At 30.0% G+C, this 18,725-nt stretch overlaps 1 protein-coding gene across 4 annotated transcripts in view; it reads right to left on the bottom strand.

Moving 5' to 3' along the window:
* LOC113550703 (tight junction protein ZO-2) overlaps positions 1-18,725 on the bottom strand; it is a 39,446-nt gene that overhangs the window by 14,268 nt on the left and 6,453 nt on the right. For 2 of the 4 annotated variants that reach the window (XM_026952707.1, XM_026952705.1), the window contains exon 2: positions 16,527-16,644. In XM_026952707.1, coding sequence (XP_026808508.1) covers positions 16,527-16,644 — 118 coding nt within the window. Of the gene's footprint in view, positions 1-8,956; positions 9,563-16,036; positions 16,261-16,526; positions 16,645-18,725 lie in introns of those variants that run through there. The other 2 variants (XM_026952708.1, XM_026952706.1) reach the window with 2 other exon arrangements.

Raw genomic sequence — 18,725 nt, 5'->3', positions numbered from 1 at the left:
AGTTTTTATAATATAATACAAATAATTTATAAATTGTATTATATAATTCTATATAATATATACAATATAGTAAGTTACGCGTAGAAACGAATCCGATGAACCCATTATACATATTATTATTATTATGTAGAGAGTCGGACGAGTCTAAACAAAAACGTGAGCCAACGAACAGTATTCGAAAGATAAAAAATAAATTTTCAGAATTTTTAACTGTTTCACCAACCGCCATTGCTGCTGTCGCAGTCTTATAGTGTGCGGTAAGGTTGTACACTGTTAAACATCCAATATAAATAATGATACGATACATAATATATGTATATTGTAATGAAAAAATACCGTAAATTGCCGTTTCGTGCGGACGCGAGACGACAGCACCTATATATATGACAAATAATATAAAGTATATACCAATACACTATGATACATACTATATAGACATATTACGATATCCTTGCGGTCATTAACATATTAAGATGACGGCGGCTGCAGATTATATATTTTTCATAAAATACGTATAGAATTTTAGATTATTATTATTTAAACGAGAACAAATACGAAAAAAAACAAATAATATATAAAATTGTGTAAGTACACGGCGTCGTGTGTAATACATATGTATATTACTTTATAATAAATACTATACATTATTATTATTATTACGACATATACGTCACGTTAATATCATTATAATGTACCACATAGTTAACATTTTGACGGGTATTGTGTGCTCGGAGACTAGTGTCAGTATACAGAGGAGGGGGAGTATCGAATTCTTGACAACGGGTGATGAACCAACGTTATTCGGGCTCATTGTTTGAATAATTGACTACCAATATCTTCGTGCTGTAAGGAGGTATTATTATTATTATTGAATACATTTAACACAGAATACGTGTTTAAACAAATAACTATGATTTATGGGTTACGGGAGGATAAATAATAATATAATGATATTGAAAACTTAATAAATACTATAATGTTCATTGTGGAGTCGTGATTGTTTTACAATAAATCGTCTTCATTACTTAGGTTAGGTTAGGTTTCCTTCTGGCGAAAATACATAGTAACAATGAGAGATATTTTTTACCATTTTAGGTTAGGTTTTGTCTAAGTATAATTTATGAACGTTGTACTTTAGTACCATTAAACCGTTGAATTGTTTTAATTTTTTTTTATTTGAAATCAAATTGATTACTGGGCCTCAGTGAGAATACTCGTGTGAAGGCCCATAAGTTATCTTTGTACATAGAAAATATTTTAAACTAAAATTCACAATTTGAGTTAAAATCAACAATTAAATTACACTAGTATTAGTATAAGAAATATTTAACATATATATACACTTATTCTATTTTTTGTAATTACATTTTAATAATCAAATTTTATTACAAAAAATTCAACAATTATTTTCAGTGAGAGAAATATGATTTGTTCAAAAAGTAGTAGAGCTTTAATGTACGTATATTATTATTATATTATGAATGAAAATATGAACTTGATTATTGTTCTTTGTAAACATCGTGTGTTTATACGTACATGAGGTTTTTGTTTTTAAGCGTATAATACACATGACTTGGTTATGGTCGTTTCACTTAAAGAACATATTAATTGTGTACTCGATATTATTATAATTATAAAATATAATGATATAGGCGCAGTCTTGAAATAATTTTGTTTAAGCATAGCATTATATACCATGTGTGTGTCGCGTATGTATTATTATTTAAGTAAATAATAAGATTATGATTAAATGCATTTATTGTTGACGGGGCGAAAACAATAACTGTATTGTGTAAAATTGTAGTCGAACTGACGTACCGAATATACTCAACATATAATACTATAATAGTATGCGTCATATTATAGCCTCAATCCTTAAAAATAACAATAATAAAATTGTATACGGTCGTGGGTTTTTTTTTTTTTTTTATGAAAACTGATGAATCCAATAGCCGGGAAATATGAAAAGTAGGTATATTATATATATATTATATATATTGAATAGACCAACATATTTAGATTTCAAGAGAAAGCCGGAGAGAGTAAGCTACTATAAATATATATATAAATTATATTATATACTAATCAGTCATTTTAATTATAAAAATATATACACGTGTGTATTGATTTGAGCTGTCGGGTTTTAATGCTTCATCGAGTTCATCGTAATAAGTAATAACTATCGTCATCACTATCTCATCATCGTCCTCTGGGGAGCGCTATGTGTGTTTCATCAGAAGAATACAATATACAATATATATATATATAAATCAATTATACTGCTTCAGTGGCGGTGTAAGTGGTAAATCAGTGACAAACTGACCAACACCTATATTATATAGGTGGCTAAGTACTATTGCAGCCGGTGCTTTCTACACGTGTATTGTATACTATACACAACTCTGTATAATATATATATATATATATATATATGAAGTACGTGCGTGTGATACGTACGTTTTTAATAATTAAATGAAAGTAGTAAGCGTGCGCGTCCTTGGGAACTGGTTTCCGACCGGCAAAACAGGGAGTCCTACTGTATTTATACATATATAGAATATATATTATATAGTAGTATTATAATATACATACTGCGGAGCTCGCGCGAGCACTCGAGATGAGATAACCACAAGGAATGTGGTTTTTTTTTGTGCACATATACAACAATTTATTTTCCTGCCTAATCGTAAAAATTGATAGAGTTAATGCAAAATACCACCCCCCTCCTTATAAAACTTACTATTTTTTCGGCGAACGCTTACTTGTAAATTATATTGCTTGGCATAAATAATAATAATACGTGCATCGTGAATAATACGGTGTGTATATAAAGTTATTATGTTATGTACATTATACATAATATATGCAATTGCAGGGGTCAGCAGTCGTTGACGCCTTCACATTTAAAAATCGGAGGGGATTACATTGAGAATTGTGTGTACAGAATTCCCACCGAATCTTTAAAAATGCAGATTCAAATGACACGTGATAACTGTAAAAATATCATCAATTGTTATCAGTAGTAAGATGGGGAAAGCAATCAAGAAATACAGAATTAAAAACTGATTTATTATTATGTCAAATACATATTAAACCTATAAAACGAATAAGTATGTAAAAATTCCAATCTATTACGTAAAAGTCACAGTTAAACAATATTACATCGATCTATGTTGCACATATATAAATATTATATGCATTACAATACATATAATAGGGTGTAGTCAACATAATATTATAATACGAAAAACAGGGTCACCGAAGCGCCCCGAGGACAAAATGAAAGCGACATTGCTTGCTGAAATTAGCTAGTGGCAATATAATATTATTAGATATATATATATATATATGATATAAATTATTTGTGCAGCATGTTATATAGGTACCTTGATGCATTTAGACACGAGACACCTATAAGAGTATGAGTTTTTTAACGAAAGGGTACGAGGTTGAGGACGAATGGACCGTGGAGTGACGGACTATAAACATATCATTTATATAAAGGCTTCAACGTGAAAGTACGTCGGATACGTGTTTAAATGATAAAAATAATTTTTAAACCTTGTATACTATAGAATCATATGGATTTGGAAGTTATATGGGGACTACATTTTAATTTCTGATAATTGCCAGATACTATGGATTCAAACAATTTAAAATCCAAATGGTTAGGTTATAAACCAGCTATTGGTTTTATCGAATTCAAAAGAAGTTTACTTCTGCAAGACTCCCGAAGTTTAATTTATGATTGAAAAACTATAATTAATAATCACTTTAATAAAATATAATACTATTTTTTTTTCTTTTTAATAACCACCTCCATGAAAAAATTCTGCGTGCAGACTTACATATTATAGTATATTTACTATAATTATTGATTATATATTTACACAGTAAACTTACATATAATTAATACTATTATTAACATCTCTATATTTTAAAAATAATAAATAATCATATTATTCTGTATTTCTGTTGCGGTAGAGCTAAACGATATTATGAGCTATTTAATACTTTATTCAATATGGTTGCCTATATGTTTCAGTATTTATTTCTTATAGAACAGTTTCATGTATCAATTGGTCAATGTATCTGGATTCACATTTAGTGTGGACTTATTTTCTCAGTAAATACTACATACTAACGTCACTAAACAAATTTCCATTATAAAAAAATGAGATGAAAATGAAAAAAAAATATGATTACTATATTTTTATGTATAATAATATTACAATTATTATAATCAGGACCGTTTTGAATAGCATAATATTTAATTAATGTACATAATAATAAATTCAATCGGAAATTATGGGTCATAGTTTCAAAGCAACCACCGTAAAAAAAACATCATAGTATTAGTGCTGTGTGTACATACTACATTGTCACATAGGTATATTGTGAGTATAAATATATATAAATTATGAGTCTCATTAAATTGATGAAAAAAATTACTGTTAGACCTGTGACAACTCGCCGAGTTTACTTTTTGCTTAAGTCATTCGTGATTATTATAAGAACGTACCAAAAAATACAAAACAACTGATGACTATTATAATACATTCCTTCCGTTCGACCTATTAACCAAATAAGACTAATAAATCTCATGGAAAAATATACATTACATACTATATTGTCGTCCCATTACGGTATAGATGGTATACATATTAATAATATACCATCGTGTCCGCAATACGTTTAACCTACTTAAAAAGCGGAAGGTATAATCGTGATCGCATGATGACGGTACACGATATTATATTTGTCACGGCGCGTACTCACAATCTTTGGAAAAAATCACCACACGTCCACACGTGTTTAAGATAAGTGAAACACAAAAACAAATTGGACCGTTTGTTTCATGAATTACTTCGGCAATGAAAAAAATATATAAACGAGATAAGATCGACTATAAGACACGTTTTTTTAAACACTTTTAGGCTCATAATAATAGCCACTGGACATTGCGTCACGTTAAAATACAATATAAATGTTAAATGGGACGTACATAATTTAAGCATTATTTAATATCGTATGTAAGTCAGTACTCTAGAAAACTAATAAACATCGTGTTATAGATATTTACTAACTACAACTACAGCACTCTCTAAAAGACAAAACATGTTCGTTGTTATCTAAAAACAAGAATTTATAGGGTCAGTTTATTGGTTACAAATACTGCTGTATGCAACTGAAATTAAACAATATTTTTATATGTATACATAAACTATCAAATAAGTTATAAGCCATTGTATTCGAATATGGGTTTTGAGTAGGGGTGATGATTAGTTGAATAAAAATTAACGAGATTTTGTGCATAAATGCATCTAAATAAACTTATACATAAAGATTTTTTCTGATTTAAAAAATATTCTCAATAACACTAAGAATTTCTACTCATGTTCTCATGTTCACTTTAATCTACATAAAGATTCGGTAGGAAGCTTTTTAAGTTATTTTACTGTAAAAAATGTATATTTAAATATAATAAAACCAATAGCTTGATTCGCTCAGAATATAAAAGAAACAGTAACACCGATGGTAAAATGTTTTAAAATATTACACCTAGGTACTACATGATTTTTAAGTAATCTTTTTTAAAATGTTTTTATTTAAACCATTAAATATACACATAAGAAGCAGCAGTAAGCATATTTTGAATTTTGAACACATGTATGCACATTGCACATTGTATGCTTTCTATACATTTAATTCAATTGAATATGGACTTATTAATAACTTATTGATACATGGCATCTTCAAATATAATTATTACAAACAATTCTTCGCGTGTAGGATCTTTTCTATACACACAGTAAATGCAAATATTATATAATCAAACGGCCCAACAACGACTAAAACCGAAACTTATCAGAGTATGACTAAACGATCGATATTAATGAATCACCACCGAGTATAAAATTGCATAGCCATTTCGAATTTTCCAACAAAAATATATTAGAACAACTCGTTGTAAATTAAAAAAAAAAAATAGAAATGTGAATCCAAAGAAGAACAACAGTCAAGAATAAACACTGTTTGTTTGCGGAGAATAGTAACTGGTATAAAACTATAAAGTATATAGTATTAACATTGTTTAAAAATCGGTTATAAAATAACAAATGTATGTATCCTGTATATTATAACTTGCTTCGTCGACCAATGCGGTGTGGAATTGGATAGTTCGCATGCTCTGCAACAGGTTGTGCACACGTAAAAACAAAACTGGTCTATTATCCCCCGTCGTCACTCGACGACTAGTTGCTTCTTTTCACTGAACACCGGACGACCACAATGTCGAATACATATTGTATATTTTATATACATAATTATGTACGGACGACATATTTTGTGAACATGTCTACGATACTATTCGTAAATAGTTATACATAGTAGATTCTAAACATAACGGCTATCGCCAAGTGGTTTGATATATTTATAATAGTAGAATACTGTTTAAAATAACAATATAATACATAATATATCCTAAATCACAAATAGCGAATATAATATATCACAGATTATGGATGACGAAAAAACTGTGAGATCTGAATGATCACACATAGAGGACTAACGACTGTGTTTAAATTGTTACTATAGATGTATACTATTGTTGTTATACGGACCACTAATCACGATAACGGCGAAGGCAAGCACACTATTATTACAATATAACATTGACGATGGCGACGCGACGAAAAGGTGAGGCGGTCTTGAGCGCAGGTAAAATAAAGAAAAACACAGACCAAATCTTTTTTTGTCAGAGAAGAACAATCTCAACCACCAACCGATCGACCTATCTGTAGCTATACGGAACATTTTCTTCGTTTTATTTATATTCAGAAGCTTACTTAACCGAAAAAATTAACAAACCTAACGCATAAATTGTACTGAATAGCAGGTAGGTATGTATATGTGATTTAGAAAGCATCACGAGGTAAATTTGTACGATTTTAATCTGCAAATCGCAATAATTTGTCATCGCGGTTACCTATATTATTGAATATATCATTTATCACTGTTCATTATTTTATTTTAATCAACAATAACAATGCACAAATTATCTAATATAGCAATTTACATTGGTAGTTAAAAACTATTCGTAATCGAATAATGGAAACTATACAATATAATATGGATTATACTCCAGAGTCTAGAAGGAACAAAGCTATCTGCCACAGGCGTAAATTAATTTAGGCTCATGAAATATACGGATTGTTTACTATATAGCACAACTGCACAAGTATATTGTTTCAAGTAATTTCGAGGGGGGCACACTAGAAGGCCATTATATGCCTCAACGCATGTCTATGTACTTATTTTACAAAAATAGATAATATTTCCATGTTGACGATTTTCAAAAGTACGCTGCTGTGCGTATAAATATTTACAGTTTTCACTGAAAATGACGATATCGTCTATTTCGATTATACATCGTAAGTATTTACCAATGTGGTTAAGTGTATTGCGAGTAAACGTCATTATATTATTACATATTAGATATATTATACACAATATTCGTGACGTTGATTTGGTGCCAAAGAAATCGTGTACCTATCGGTTAGATATAGTGTATTCGTCGACCAACGCAGGCATACTGAGTGCATTACGCATACGATTAGGACGAATTCCAAGAAATTTGTCCTTACCATGCGTGAAATATCGCGTACATTATCCTCGAAAACGATCGATTATATAAATCACGTGCATTCACCCTTAAAACATTTATTATAGGTAAGTTATAACGCGACCCCAAACGATAGGATCAATATATACATACATATAAAGGTATAATTCGTCCAAGAGCATTAATACACACAGATTCAAGTGCCCCACGGTGAATGAAGAATAATATAACAACACACAATGATATACGATGAAGTCTTCTTTATGTATAGAATAAACCTGTTCGTATATATTTTTTTGACGGGGTGTAATTAATTTACTACCCTCGGGCCTCGGGACGGCTAACACCAGGTTACGTGTTATCCAAACGTATATATTATTATTATAATGTGCTCGGACGGGGCGTTACTAGGATTCGGTCGGATTTAAGATATCACCTTAACTATTAGGTCGTATTATTGTACATAACATCCAAAAGCACCTGTACATATAATATTATAATAAATATGAGTAGTATATTATCGTCAACATAACTTCATTCGGAATTTGGGTTCTATTACGAAAGAAATGTAAATTCGGAAATGTACGTAAATCACAGTTACGTATGTCATCCCGTTCTCCTACGCTCAATTATATCTATTAAAATGTGGCACGTAACAATAATTTACAGCAGTTATATTATGAAACGATGCAATAATTATTTCATTGTAACAAGTAAAACCTTAATACGTAAACATAAATTAATTATTATTATTGATTAATGAAAAAATTTTAAAAGTTAGATAATAATACTAATAAATTTAGATACAAAAATTCAAAACCTATGATGACATACATAAAAAAAACAGTATGATAAATTATAACATTGATATTGATTATTCAATACGAAATATTGGTAAATAAACATAACGTAAGCGATCCAAATAACTATCATAATAGTTTATAAAGATATTTAAAAGAAAACTTCGATAAAATCCAACAATAGTTTAAAACATGTTTTATAATATAGATCAAGTTCACTTTTATGAACCACAGAAATTCTGAGCTATAATCAATTTTTAAATATATATTCTATAATTTAGGAGCTGATGAGCTAAATTCATTATAATAATGATTACACTACAGTCAAAATAAAACGCCGAACAAAAATGTGTGTAGGTATAGACTTAAAAGCTTCAAGACATTGCACATACTTTTTAAAACAGACTAGCCCGGACTGATGCATCCCAGCCATTGCATATATAGATACATCTATGTACATAACTGTACTTCCCGGAAACACGTGTAAGGGAGACAATTATTACGGCGAAGAAAACTATGGGGAGGTATATACCTGATCAGTGTGGTTGGCGGGGGGCGGGAGCGGTTGTTGCTGTTGCTGGTGTTGTTGATGCTGCTGCTGCTGGTGTTGCTGTTGCTGATGAGGTTGTTGTTGTTGTTGTAGTTGTAGTTGTTGTTGTTGTTGTTGTTGTTGCTGCTGCTGCTGCTGCTGCTGAGGCAACGGCGGCGATACGCGTTCTCCGTATTCCCTGTGGTCCATATCCACGCTACAAGACGTCTCCGACCCGTTATAGCATCCTCGGGGGTCGAGGAATACACCGGACGCACACAAACGCTCAATTTTGGATACAAAAACGGAACGGTTTTTATGTATAAAAATATGATACAGGTATGAAAACGACGGTTACGGTGGCGCACGACCAAACGACTAGACGGACGCACTCGTCGTAGAGATAGAGGTGTAACCACCGAAGAAGGCAGAGATGTGATCAGATATAAAAAAAAGAACAAACGATAGCAACGAAACGTAAACGCAAAAACACGCCGGCGGCGTACTCGTCGGTTTTTTTTTGAATTTCCTAAACACACGATGGTGGTGACGGCAACAGCCGACGTCCGATCCGGTGGCTGAACGGTTACGGAATGCGGCGCGCACAGCAACAGGTACGCGCACACACGCACACGTTCACGGCGGGAGCATACACACACACACGACAGTGGTTACGACTTACGAGGAGGTTAAGACGGCGGTGACTGCGTTTAGTACGGACAGTACTGCGCGTGCGTAAGACGGTATCACGCACGTTTGTAAACGCGTACCACACAATAATGAATAATGATATTATAAATTAAATTGTATTATCGCATTGTACAAAATCCGCTTTCAGCACAATGACCATTAATTATTATGTACGAAATATTATAATATTCGAGTAAGAAACAAAATATGCACATTGCAACGGAAGTTCGAGTTTTGCTTATGGTGTGTGTGTTTGTGAGCTAGTGTGGTATTTCGGAGAAAATGTCTTAACCTTCAACATTTTGGTTAAAAACGTGCAAATTGGATTTTTATTTTAAAATTTTCGGAAGCGGACCAAATGGTTCTGGAATTGGAAATTTCAGTGGATAATTTTCCGGGAAAAATATATTTTTATATATATTATTTTGAAGTATTGCGGTAGTGACGAAAAAAAAAAGCGGCAGGTAAGTATACGTGCGTATCGTCAGATTTCCAACGGGGAAGGAAGACGGCGGCGCGACGGGAAAGACGTGTACCGACCGTCGGGCGGGGGATGAGGCCGGAGTCAGTGACTGCGCGCCGCCGATACCCCCCACTACTGGATTTGGACGGGTGCGCGCGCGCTCTCGCCGGACAACGCGCGTACCACAGGGTCCGGTTCCGCCGTGAAGGTTGTCTGCGTGAACATTCAAGGTCTTTCGCTGTAGCTCGCTCCGCCCCACGCTGTCCGGGGAGCGAGGAATGCAGTGCCGCGGCACCACTTCCCGACCGCGATGACGACGCGTGCACGGCAACGATGTTATATTATTGTAGGTACCTGCACGGTGCACTTGCTTGCCTACTACTACGACGGTCCATTAAGCGCTCGGTCCGAGCAGACATTAACGACGATCACGAAATAATAACAATAATAATGTGAGCACCCGTCCGCCACGACCCATCGACGGGGTATTACGTCAGTTTTTTTATACAATATTATTGTTATTATACAGACTTCGGTCCTCTGGCTATCGTTGTTATTGTTCTTCTTCTTTTCTATAATTTTTCTTCCGAATAGCGGTAGTATACTCATCGTAACATCTTCGTTTGTTCCCCTCCCATAGCCATAAATGAAAAACTTTCGGAAAACCATACAGACAAAAAAAAATACAATAAAGATGCTATGTATAAAAACAACGAACTAGTCGTTTGTACTTTGATGAGTATTATAATATATACCTAAAAAATGTATATACACGTTCATGGACCACAGTGGTAAGGTTAGAAAAATTATAAGAGATTACAACCTATATAATATAGGGATAATAGTAATAGTGTGTGTAGGCAGAACTATCCACTTAGTTTTATCTAATCAAGAGTGTATGATATAAGAATAAGAAACAAAAGACTAACTCACGAGAGATGCTGGACTTTAATTGGAAACAATGGAAACGGTTATTATGTAACTGACCACAGGGTTTATATAAGTAATAATTATGTACCTATTACTCTTCGAATGCGCATTCAGACACAATTTATACCAAGGAAAGTTGCATACCCTGCCATAATAGTCAGCAACGAGACGCGTAAGACGTTTTAGTCCGGATCAGCGTAAAGCTACAAATGACATGTCGTAACGTACATTTTTAAATATACAGATGACTTCTAAGTTCTAATAAATTCGATTATATATTAAAATATATTTATGTATTTATATTGATTCACATGACAGATGAACGACATTGGTTTTATATTCCTCTGTCATTGTAAGGTTACGATGTTGGTAAATCGTTTTTTTAAAGGTAAAAGAGTCACACGTGGACCCCAGGTGATCATGGTTATAAATTATACCTGGCGTTGAATTTTACTAAATATTTTAACTGGTTTTGAAGTCCATTTTGGTATGGTAGGACAAACCAAACTTGGCTACCGCAAATACGAGCAGTCATGTAATACGAAATTCATGAACGTAGGTTGTTTACGAGTATATACTATGAGTAAGGTACTACGTATAAAAACCTATAAACAAATTACCACCCTCAAGCTTATATTATATATATATATATCAGAACGCCAACATTATTCGATGTAACATTATAATTTTTTTGTTTGTAATGTATATATTGCATGATATGAGTATTGATTTCACCCGTTATAGACACAAAGTTCTTCGACTGGAAAAATCAACTTGATTATGCCATTATTTACGGGTGTTGGATAAAAGAAACGTAAATGCTGGATCAAATTATACGATGTCCTTACGATACCAGAGTGGTAACTATAGTGTACACCGGGAACCGAGATTCGTAAACGTTTATGACGAAAAAAATTGCATAAGTATTATGTTATTTTGCAATTTATATTCCTAAAGAATTTAAGACATGCATTATTTTTTTCACCTGTTCATTACACGAACAAGTCGTCACAGTCATCAAGTATTAATTTTATTATAATTATTATACCTACAAGTTGAATTAAAGTATAAAAGTCTTAAACATAAAATACTAGAGTTATTTATTATCGAAAATATAAATGTGCATTGTGCACAATAATTTATTTATTTTATAAGCAGAATAAAAATAAAAATTACGTAAATTCTATTTTAATACCAACAAAAACATTGCAAGTAAATGCTAGCAGCATTGGCAATGGATTATACATTTTAAACCACTTTTATAGCAGTATATATAAACCGGTTAATCGCCACTTTTTACATATACAAAATATAAATAACAACTTTAACGTTAAAAATGTTGGTCTGATGATTCTATACATTTAAATTTTTAACAATCACCAAGGAATTAGTTTGAACGACAGATTAAAAATATATATTTATAAGTGACAACAGAACATATTACATTGTTTATATTGTTTTAATGAATTTTTGAAAAAAAATTAACAACAACCAGTGAACAACCAAGTCTACTGTTTAACATTATGGAATAATCAATACATTTATTTTAAACATTTTCAAATCTATAATCATTAACTAAATAAATTAACCCACGTATTATTAAAAAGTTTATCCATTATAATTATTTCAAAATTATTTGTAAGTTTAATAAATAAGTATCCACTACAATTTCTAGTATCAAGCGTGTGTGTATGTGTTATGAGGATGAATAATTTGATATGACCAATTATTTTTGGTTCAGAATTATTCCTGATTCAATTCATGCAATATGTTATTATAAGAATACTATACTGTGATTGATAATAATACAATATAATATTATTTTTGATTCTTCGGCGTAAATAAGTAGTGAAATGAATCAGTGGCGGTGCCAGGATTTTTGCTAGGTAGGGTCAATGTGAAGCCAACAGTTATAAGGTAAGGCCTCAAAAAAATTAAAAATGAGTATATTATTATGTCTAAGGTTAAGCGAGCGGTAGGGCCAGGCATTTTCAAATAGGGCCATGACCCTACTTTGCATGCTACTGAGGTAAATAGTATTATGTATTCATCATAAATTATTTTTATACAACTAAAATAAACGCCTGGAAACATACGATATACATTGCATTAGTGTACATAGTATTGCGTACACGAAAAACAATCGGGCGGGTGTAAGTGTTTTAGATTCTGAACGGAGTGAAGAATGTATTAATTTAACAATGTTTTTTTTTTTTTTTGTGTCTGTCATCACGTTTTGGTGTAGTAAATAATGCTATGATTTTGTCTTCAGGCCCCTCTTTGAAAAGGAAAATTCATCTAGTTGGTACTTGGGGGGGAGGTCAAAAGTAAATATCCAGTAATTTTCGAAAGCGTCAGGAAAAACGAGAATTTTTACGCATAACCACTTTTCGACAAAATCGATTTTTTGATTTTACTGTAACTCAAAAACAAATCATTGTAAATGCTTGAAATTTTCACAAAATGTTTATATTAGTGTTATCTATTTACGATTAGATTTTCAAAATATTTAGAATTTTTTTAAACTATTTATAGACTATTAAAATTTTTTCTTGAAATGCTGATAAAAAAAAATTTGGCTTTCCCAAAATCTTTAAAACCCAACACAAGGTTATCTATAACTTTTTCTTTAAATAACTGAAAAAAAAGTTCTAGCGTCAATGTAAAAAAAATTTTATGAGCCTATAAAATTAAATTTTTTAAAATAACGATATATGTACAATTTAAATCTAACTAATAATACAACATATCCTAAAAATTATCCTAGACTGACAAATCACCTTCGTTCAGAATCGTTTTTCGTATACAATGATACCTGTCATTGTATTCAAATTTAACACATCCATTATGGTGACCTACTCTCCATCTCTACTATACAGCAAAGTGATACCCACTTGCACACCCTTTTTTACTTTAGTTGTATAAAAGAAACAAAAAATAAAATATTTTTTATAGTTATTACCTTAATAGTTAATACCTAATACCACTCCAATTTTAGGCATTAACTTTAAAAATCTAAGATCCACCGTCAATGTTACATTGAAATTAAGTATAATAATTATCTTTGTTTCTCTTTTTTATAAAAGTTGATTTAATTTAAACTAATATTATAACAGGCGTAATTTAAATTCGAATATAAAAGTTTATTTTGTGTAATATACAGTATACGTTGAACTATTTACATAATATTTTATACACAACTTTGTAGAGTTACTACGCCACTATACTAATATTTTATGTATGTATACAATTACAATATACATCCTAAATCCTAATAAAGTAATGGATATCAATATAAAAGTCGTGATCTTTATTCAAATTTCTGGATCAATAAATATTTATTATATACAATAATAATTCTTTATTAACGGAATAAATTCCAATTACAAATATTCTATGAAATACAGTCATTGTTGAGTATAATGAAAATTAAAATATTTATAATATATTAAATAAAAAAATATATATATAACAATATATCTAATTAATCAACAAAAAATAAGAATAAAAATAAGAATAAGAATAGAAATAAAAAAGAATATACAATTTCATTTAAACTAATAATAAATCAGTTGTCTAATATTAAGTTTATTCAATAATTATATAGCATAGGTATAGCAGGTATTGTTAAATAATAATAGTTGTGCAAATGATCAAAATTCTTCAATATTTTTTAAAAGTATAGTTTAATTTATTAGGAGAAAGCCAAGAAAAATGTATTAAGCAAGTATATACAAACATACAGGTGCTCCATGAGGATTTACTTATTGCGTGATATCCCTTGAAATAATGGAGATATAACAATTATGTTTTTTTAGAACTCACGGGGACAGGAACTACAAGTATTTCATATTTTAATTTAATTATTTTCAAAAAAATTAAAGATAGCAATTTTGAAGTTTATTTTTCTGAAAATGTTAACGTTTCAACATTTTATTTTAATTAGTATCTAAATTTTTAATAATTTTTTTAGTTTTGAGAAAATGTTTATATTATTATACGGGCACGAGCTCACAGGCCACATACTAGATAAAAAGTTTATATGGTATTAAATAATTCACAATTTTTCTCAAAACTAGAGAAATATTAAAAATCATGAGATTAACGAAAAAAAATTTTTAACATTTTCAGAAAAAATCTCTACAGAATAAATATTTTCGACTTTTTGAAAATAATTAAATAAAAAATTATTGTTTTTTAACCTTTTTACTAACACATTACATTAAAATATAAAATACTTGTATAATCCTTGTCCCTGTAAGTCTTTTAAAAAAAAACATTTTTATGATAACACAATTATTTCAGGAGATGTCGCAAATACTACGAGACATCCTGTATAGCTATAATTGCATAAAAATTGTTTGAGGAGAGCTTGCTAAGATTTGGGAGACATTCATTATTAAATTGAAATTATTTTTGACCATTTATAAAATATAAATTAATATATTAGTGTATTTTAGTACACAAATAATATTTTAATTTAATTATATTCTAAGTGTTTTGAAACCAAATCACTAATTTTATTTGTATGTGTTAATCCTCAAGATATAACATGATTATTTCATATATTGTTGATGCAGCATCTATGGCAAACTTAATTTGTTTATCGTAGCTTATTTTTAATAACTTTGACAGATTTGAGTATTTAATTTATAGATAATGTTATGTTAATACACATTTTCGTATTTAGAATTAACCAATTGTGAAAATGAGAAACTTTTAATTTGTTAAATGAGTAATTCATGTTAGCATTTCTAGAATATTAAAAAACAACTATTGGCTTAGAATACTAAACGCAATAGTAGGTATTTCATAAAATTTTATTAAAAAAAACATAAAATATTAAATCGTTTTAAAAAGTTAATGATAGTGTTTTAGAAAAATAAATAAACATCAGTCATATAAAACATTTGTTAAAACTTTAAAAGTGTAAAAGAAAAAATAATTTAGGTGCTTAGAATTACGCATCAGTAATGTATATCAAATAAAACAAAACTGACCTTTTTGCGCCTATGTCTTCTACTAGACGATGATACAGAGTCCCTTCTACTTCGCTTTCGACTAGATGAACACACAGATGGGGGCGGAACAGAATTAAAAGGTTGACTTGTGCTTGGCCACATGAGTTTTTTAAACAACCCCATTGCGAATTTGTATTTAACTATATTCACTGACAATAACCATTTCGACAATTATTATAAGACTCGAGGAATACTCAACAATGTCTTATACGTATACAGAACTTAATGCGAATTGCAGCACTAGTCTGGTCAGACTAAATTTACGAAGCCCCATGAAAATGATATGCACTAACTAATAACATGTCATTTTATTCCCTCGGGTACAATGACATAACTGGGAGGCGTATTCGCTATATAACAGACAGCCATCAATCCAATTAGGTTAATGTTACATTATACACGCAAAATGTAAAAACAGCCATGCGATAACGTAATTTACATATATGTGGGCATGTGGCAGAGTACTTACTATTTCCTCCACAGGCTCTTCGAACATTTCTGACCCTTCCTCGTGTTCTCCGTCGGGCCGTTGCTGGCATTCCGTGAACGATGGAGGCGGCGTCGACGACTGGCTTGAACTTTTACTCCTATTAGAAATAATACAAAAGTATTAAAAATATTAGAAAATTATATGATATTCAATCATGATAAAAAATAAAATATTTCGTTTAAGAAATAATACTACAGCAATACTCGTTATAAAGAAATTATGAATTAACGAGGCTATAAAAAAATATTTTTTTATTATTGTATAAATAAGAAGGTAGTTAAAATATAAGCCTATAATAATAATAACATACTATACTATATATAATATATTTTTGATTAAATATTTATTTATTTCACTGTTAAACCAGTGTTTCTCAACCTTTATTATTTTATACGCCCGACCACTATTCATATTAGAATAAATTGATGAGCTTTCTTTTTTGGTTATAACTTAAAGATACTGGAAACGTAGAATCGTTAAAATAAATAAATATGTATACACATTTTTTTTTATTAAGTTAAATACTAGTATTGTCTTTCTGTTCAGCGGTAGCTTTTATAGTGTTAAATGATTTAAGTTTTATCTCTGTTTAAATAAAATTAACTAAAACCATTCAAATTAATACAACAGACACCACATAGTATATAAAATATATTCTTTGATATTATAATACTTATATTTGTTTTACTGTGTTTAATTTCTAGTTTATACGTAAGTAATACAAATTACGAATAATAGTTTAATTACAAATATAATTGTTTTTATTTTTTACGCATATTTTGTTCGAGCGGAAAAAATAATATTAAATATAACATAATATTATTAACAACAAATAAAAATTATAGAATTTATTAGTATTATATATTTATATATAATAAGTACGCATCTGTTACGAATTACAAAATGCATTCAATTTATTAGTCTAGTCACAGTGACGTGTTCACTGGCTCACTGTTCAATCTCCAGTGATTTTTTTATACTACCTACTACATTCCTTTTTACCATACACTGGTTGTTAATTTTTTTTTTTTTTTTTTTTTTAATTCGTTGCCGACATAAAATAATGTGGGAAAATGTTGTGTAATTAATTATTTAAATAAAAATTTTTGAAAATTAAATTTGTTTACACTTAAAATGAAATGCATAATGTGTATAATATAATTATGTCTATGTATACATCGTTATATAGCGATAGTTATCGTTATAGATATTTTTTATCTGAATTAACTCTTCTGGTTTAAAAAATAAAACGTATATAATATATATAGTTTATACCGAGTACTGATAAAAGTTTCACTGATTTAAAAAAGCTGAATATGGAAATAACCGCGATAAAACAAAATCAATTATAAAGCTATATATTTATATAAAATACTACTTGTTAAAAGCTAATAAAAAATATATGTATATAATATAATATTATACAGGTATACGTTTAAATATATTCGCGCAGTCTAATAATTATATATTATATAATACATTATACTCGAATACGTGATAACAGGGGGTCCTTCAATAATTATATATATTATGACTTTATGAGAGTATATTAAATAATAGAAAGAAGTAATGCCTAATATTAAATGTAAAACAAGATGTACCTACATAATATGTTTCCAAGGCTAAACGAGAATGTGATTTTATAGTGTTTTGTATGTGTTAATAACAAATACAATTTAATAAATTGTACTTGTATTTAATACATTGGTAACAATATATGACATGACGTCGTAATTTACTACACAGTACACAATTATAAAAAACTACTTATTCTTAAATTGCATATTATTATTGTGCTTATGTACTGATTCCTCGATCAAATAATTATATTAGCTTTTAATTTTTAACATTATTTTAGTATTTTGTATTCTACTTAATTTATTTTAAGTTTTACATATAGGTAACGTCGTAATCGCGTAAAATATTATCATCAAATAAATATGACAGCTAGATTACCTCATTTACTGAACAAAGCCCATTAATGTTTGCCAAATAAATATGTAATGAGTACACTACGAAAATAAAAAGTAAGATGATATCAACAGAGTCGTGCGGTAGTGGAAGGGAGGTGCAAGGGGCCTGTGCCCAGGGCTCAAATTTTAAAGTGCGTCAAAAAGTTAGGTTAGTTTATGGAGGGGAACAAATATTTTTAATTTTGCTCCCGGCGCCAAATTGTTA

The sequence above is a fragment of the Rhopalosiphum maidis genome, chromosome 1, assembly GCF_003676215.2.
Source record: "Rhopalosiphum maidis isolate BTI-1 chromosome 1, ASM367621v3, whole genome shotgun sequence".
NCBI classification, from domain to species: domain Eukaryota; kingdom Metazoa; phylum Arthropoda; class Insecta; order Hemiptera; family Aphididae; genus Rhopalosiphum; species Rhopalosiphum maidis.
The sequence above is the reverse complement of the archived record's forward strand: the minus strand, read 5'-3'. Positions and strand labels throughout refer to the sequence as shown.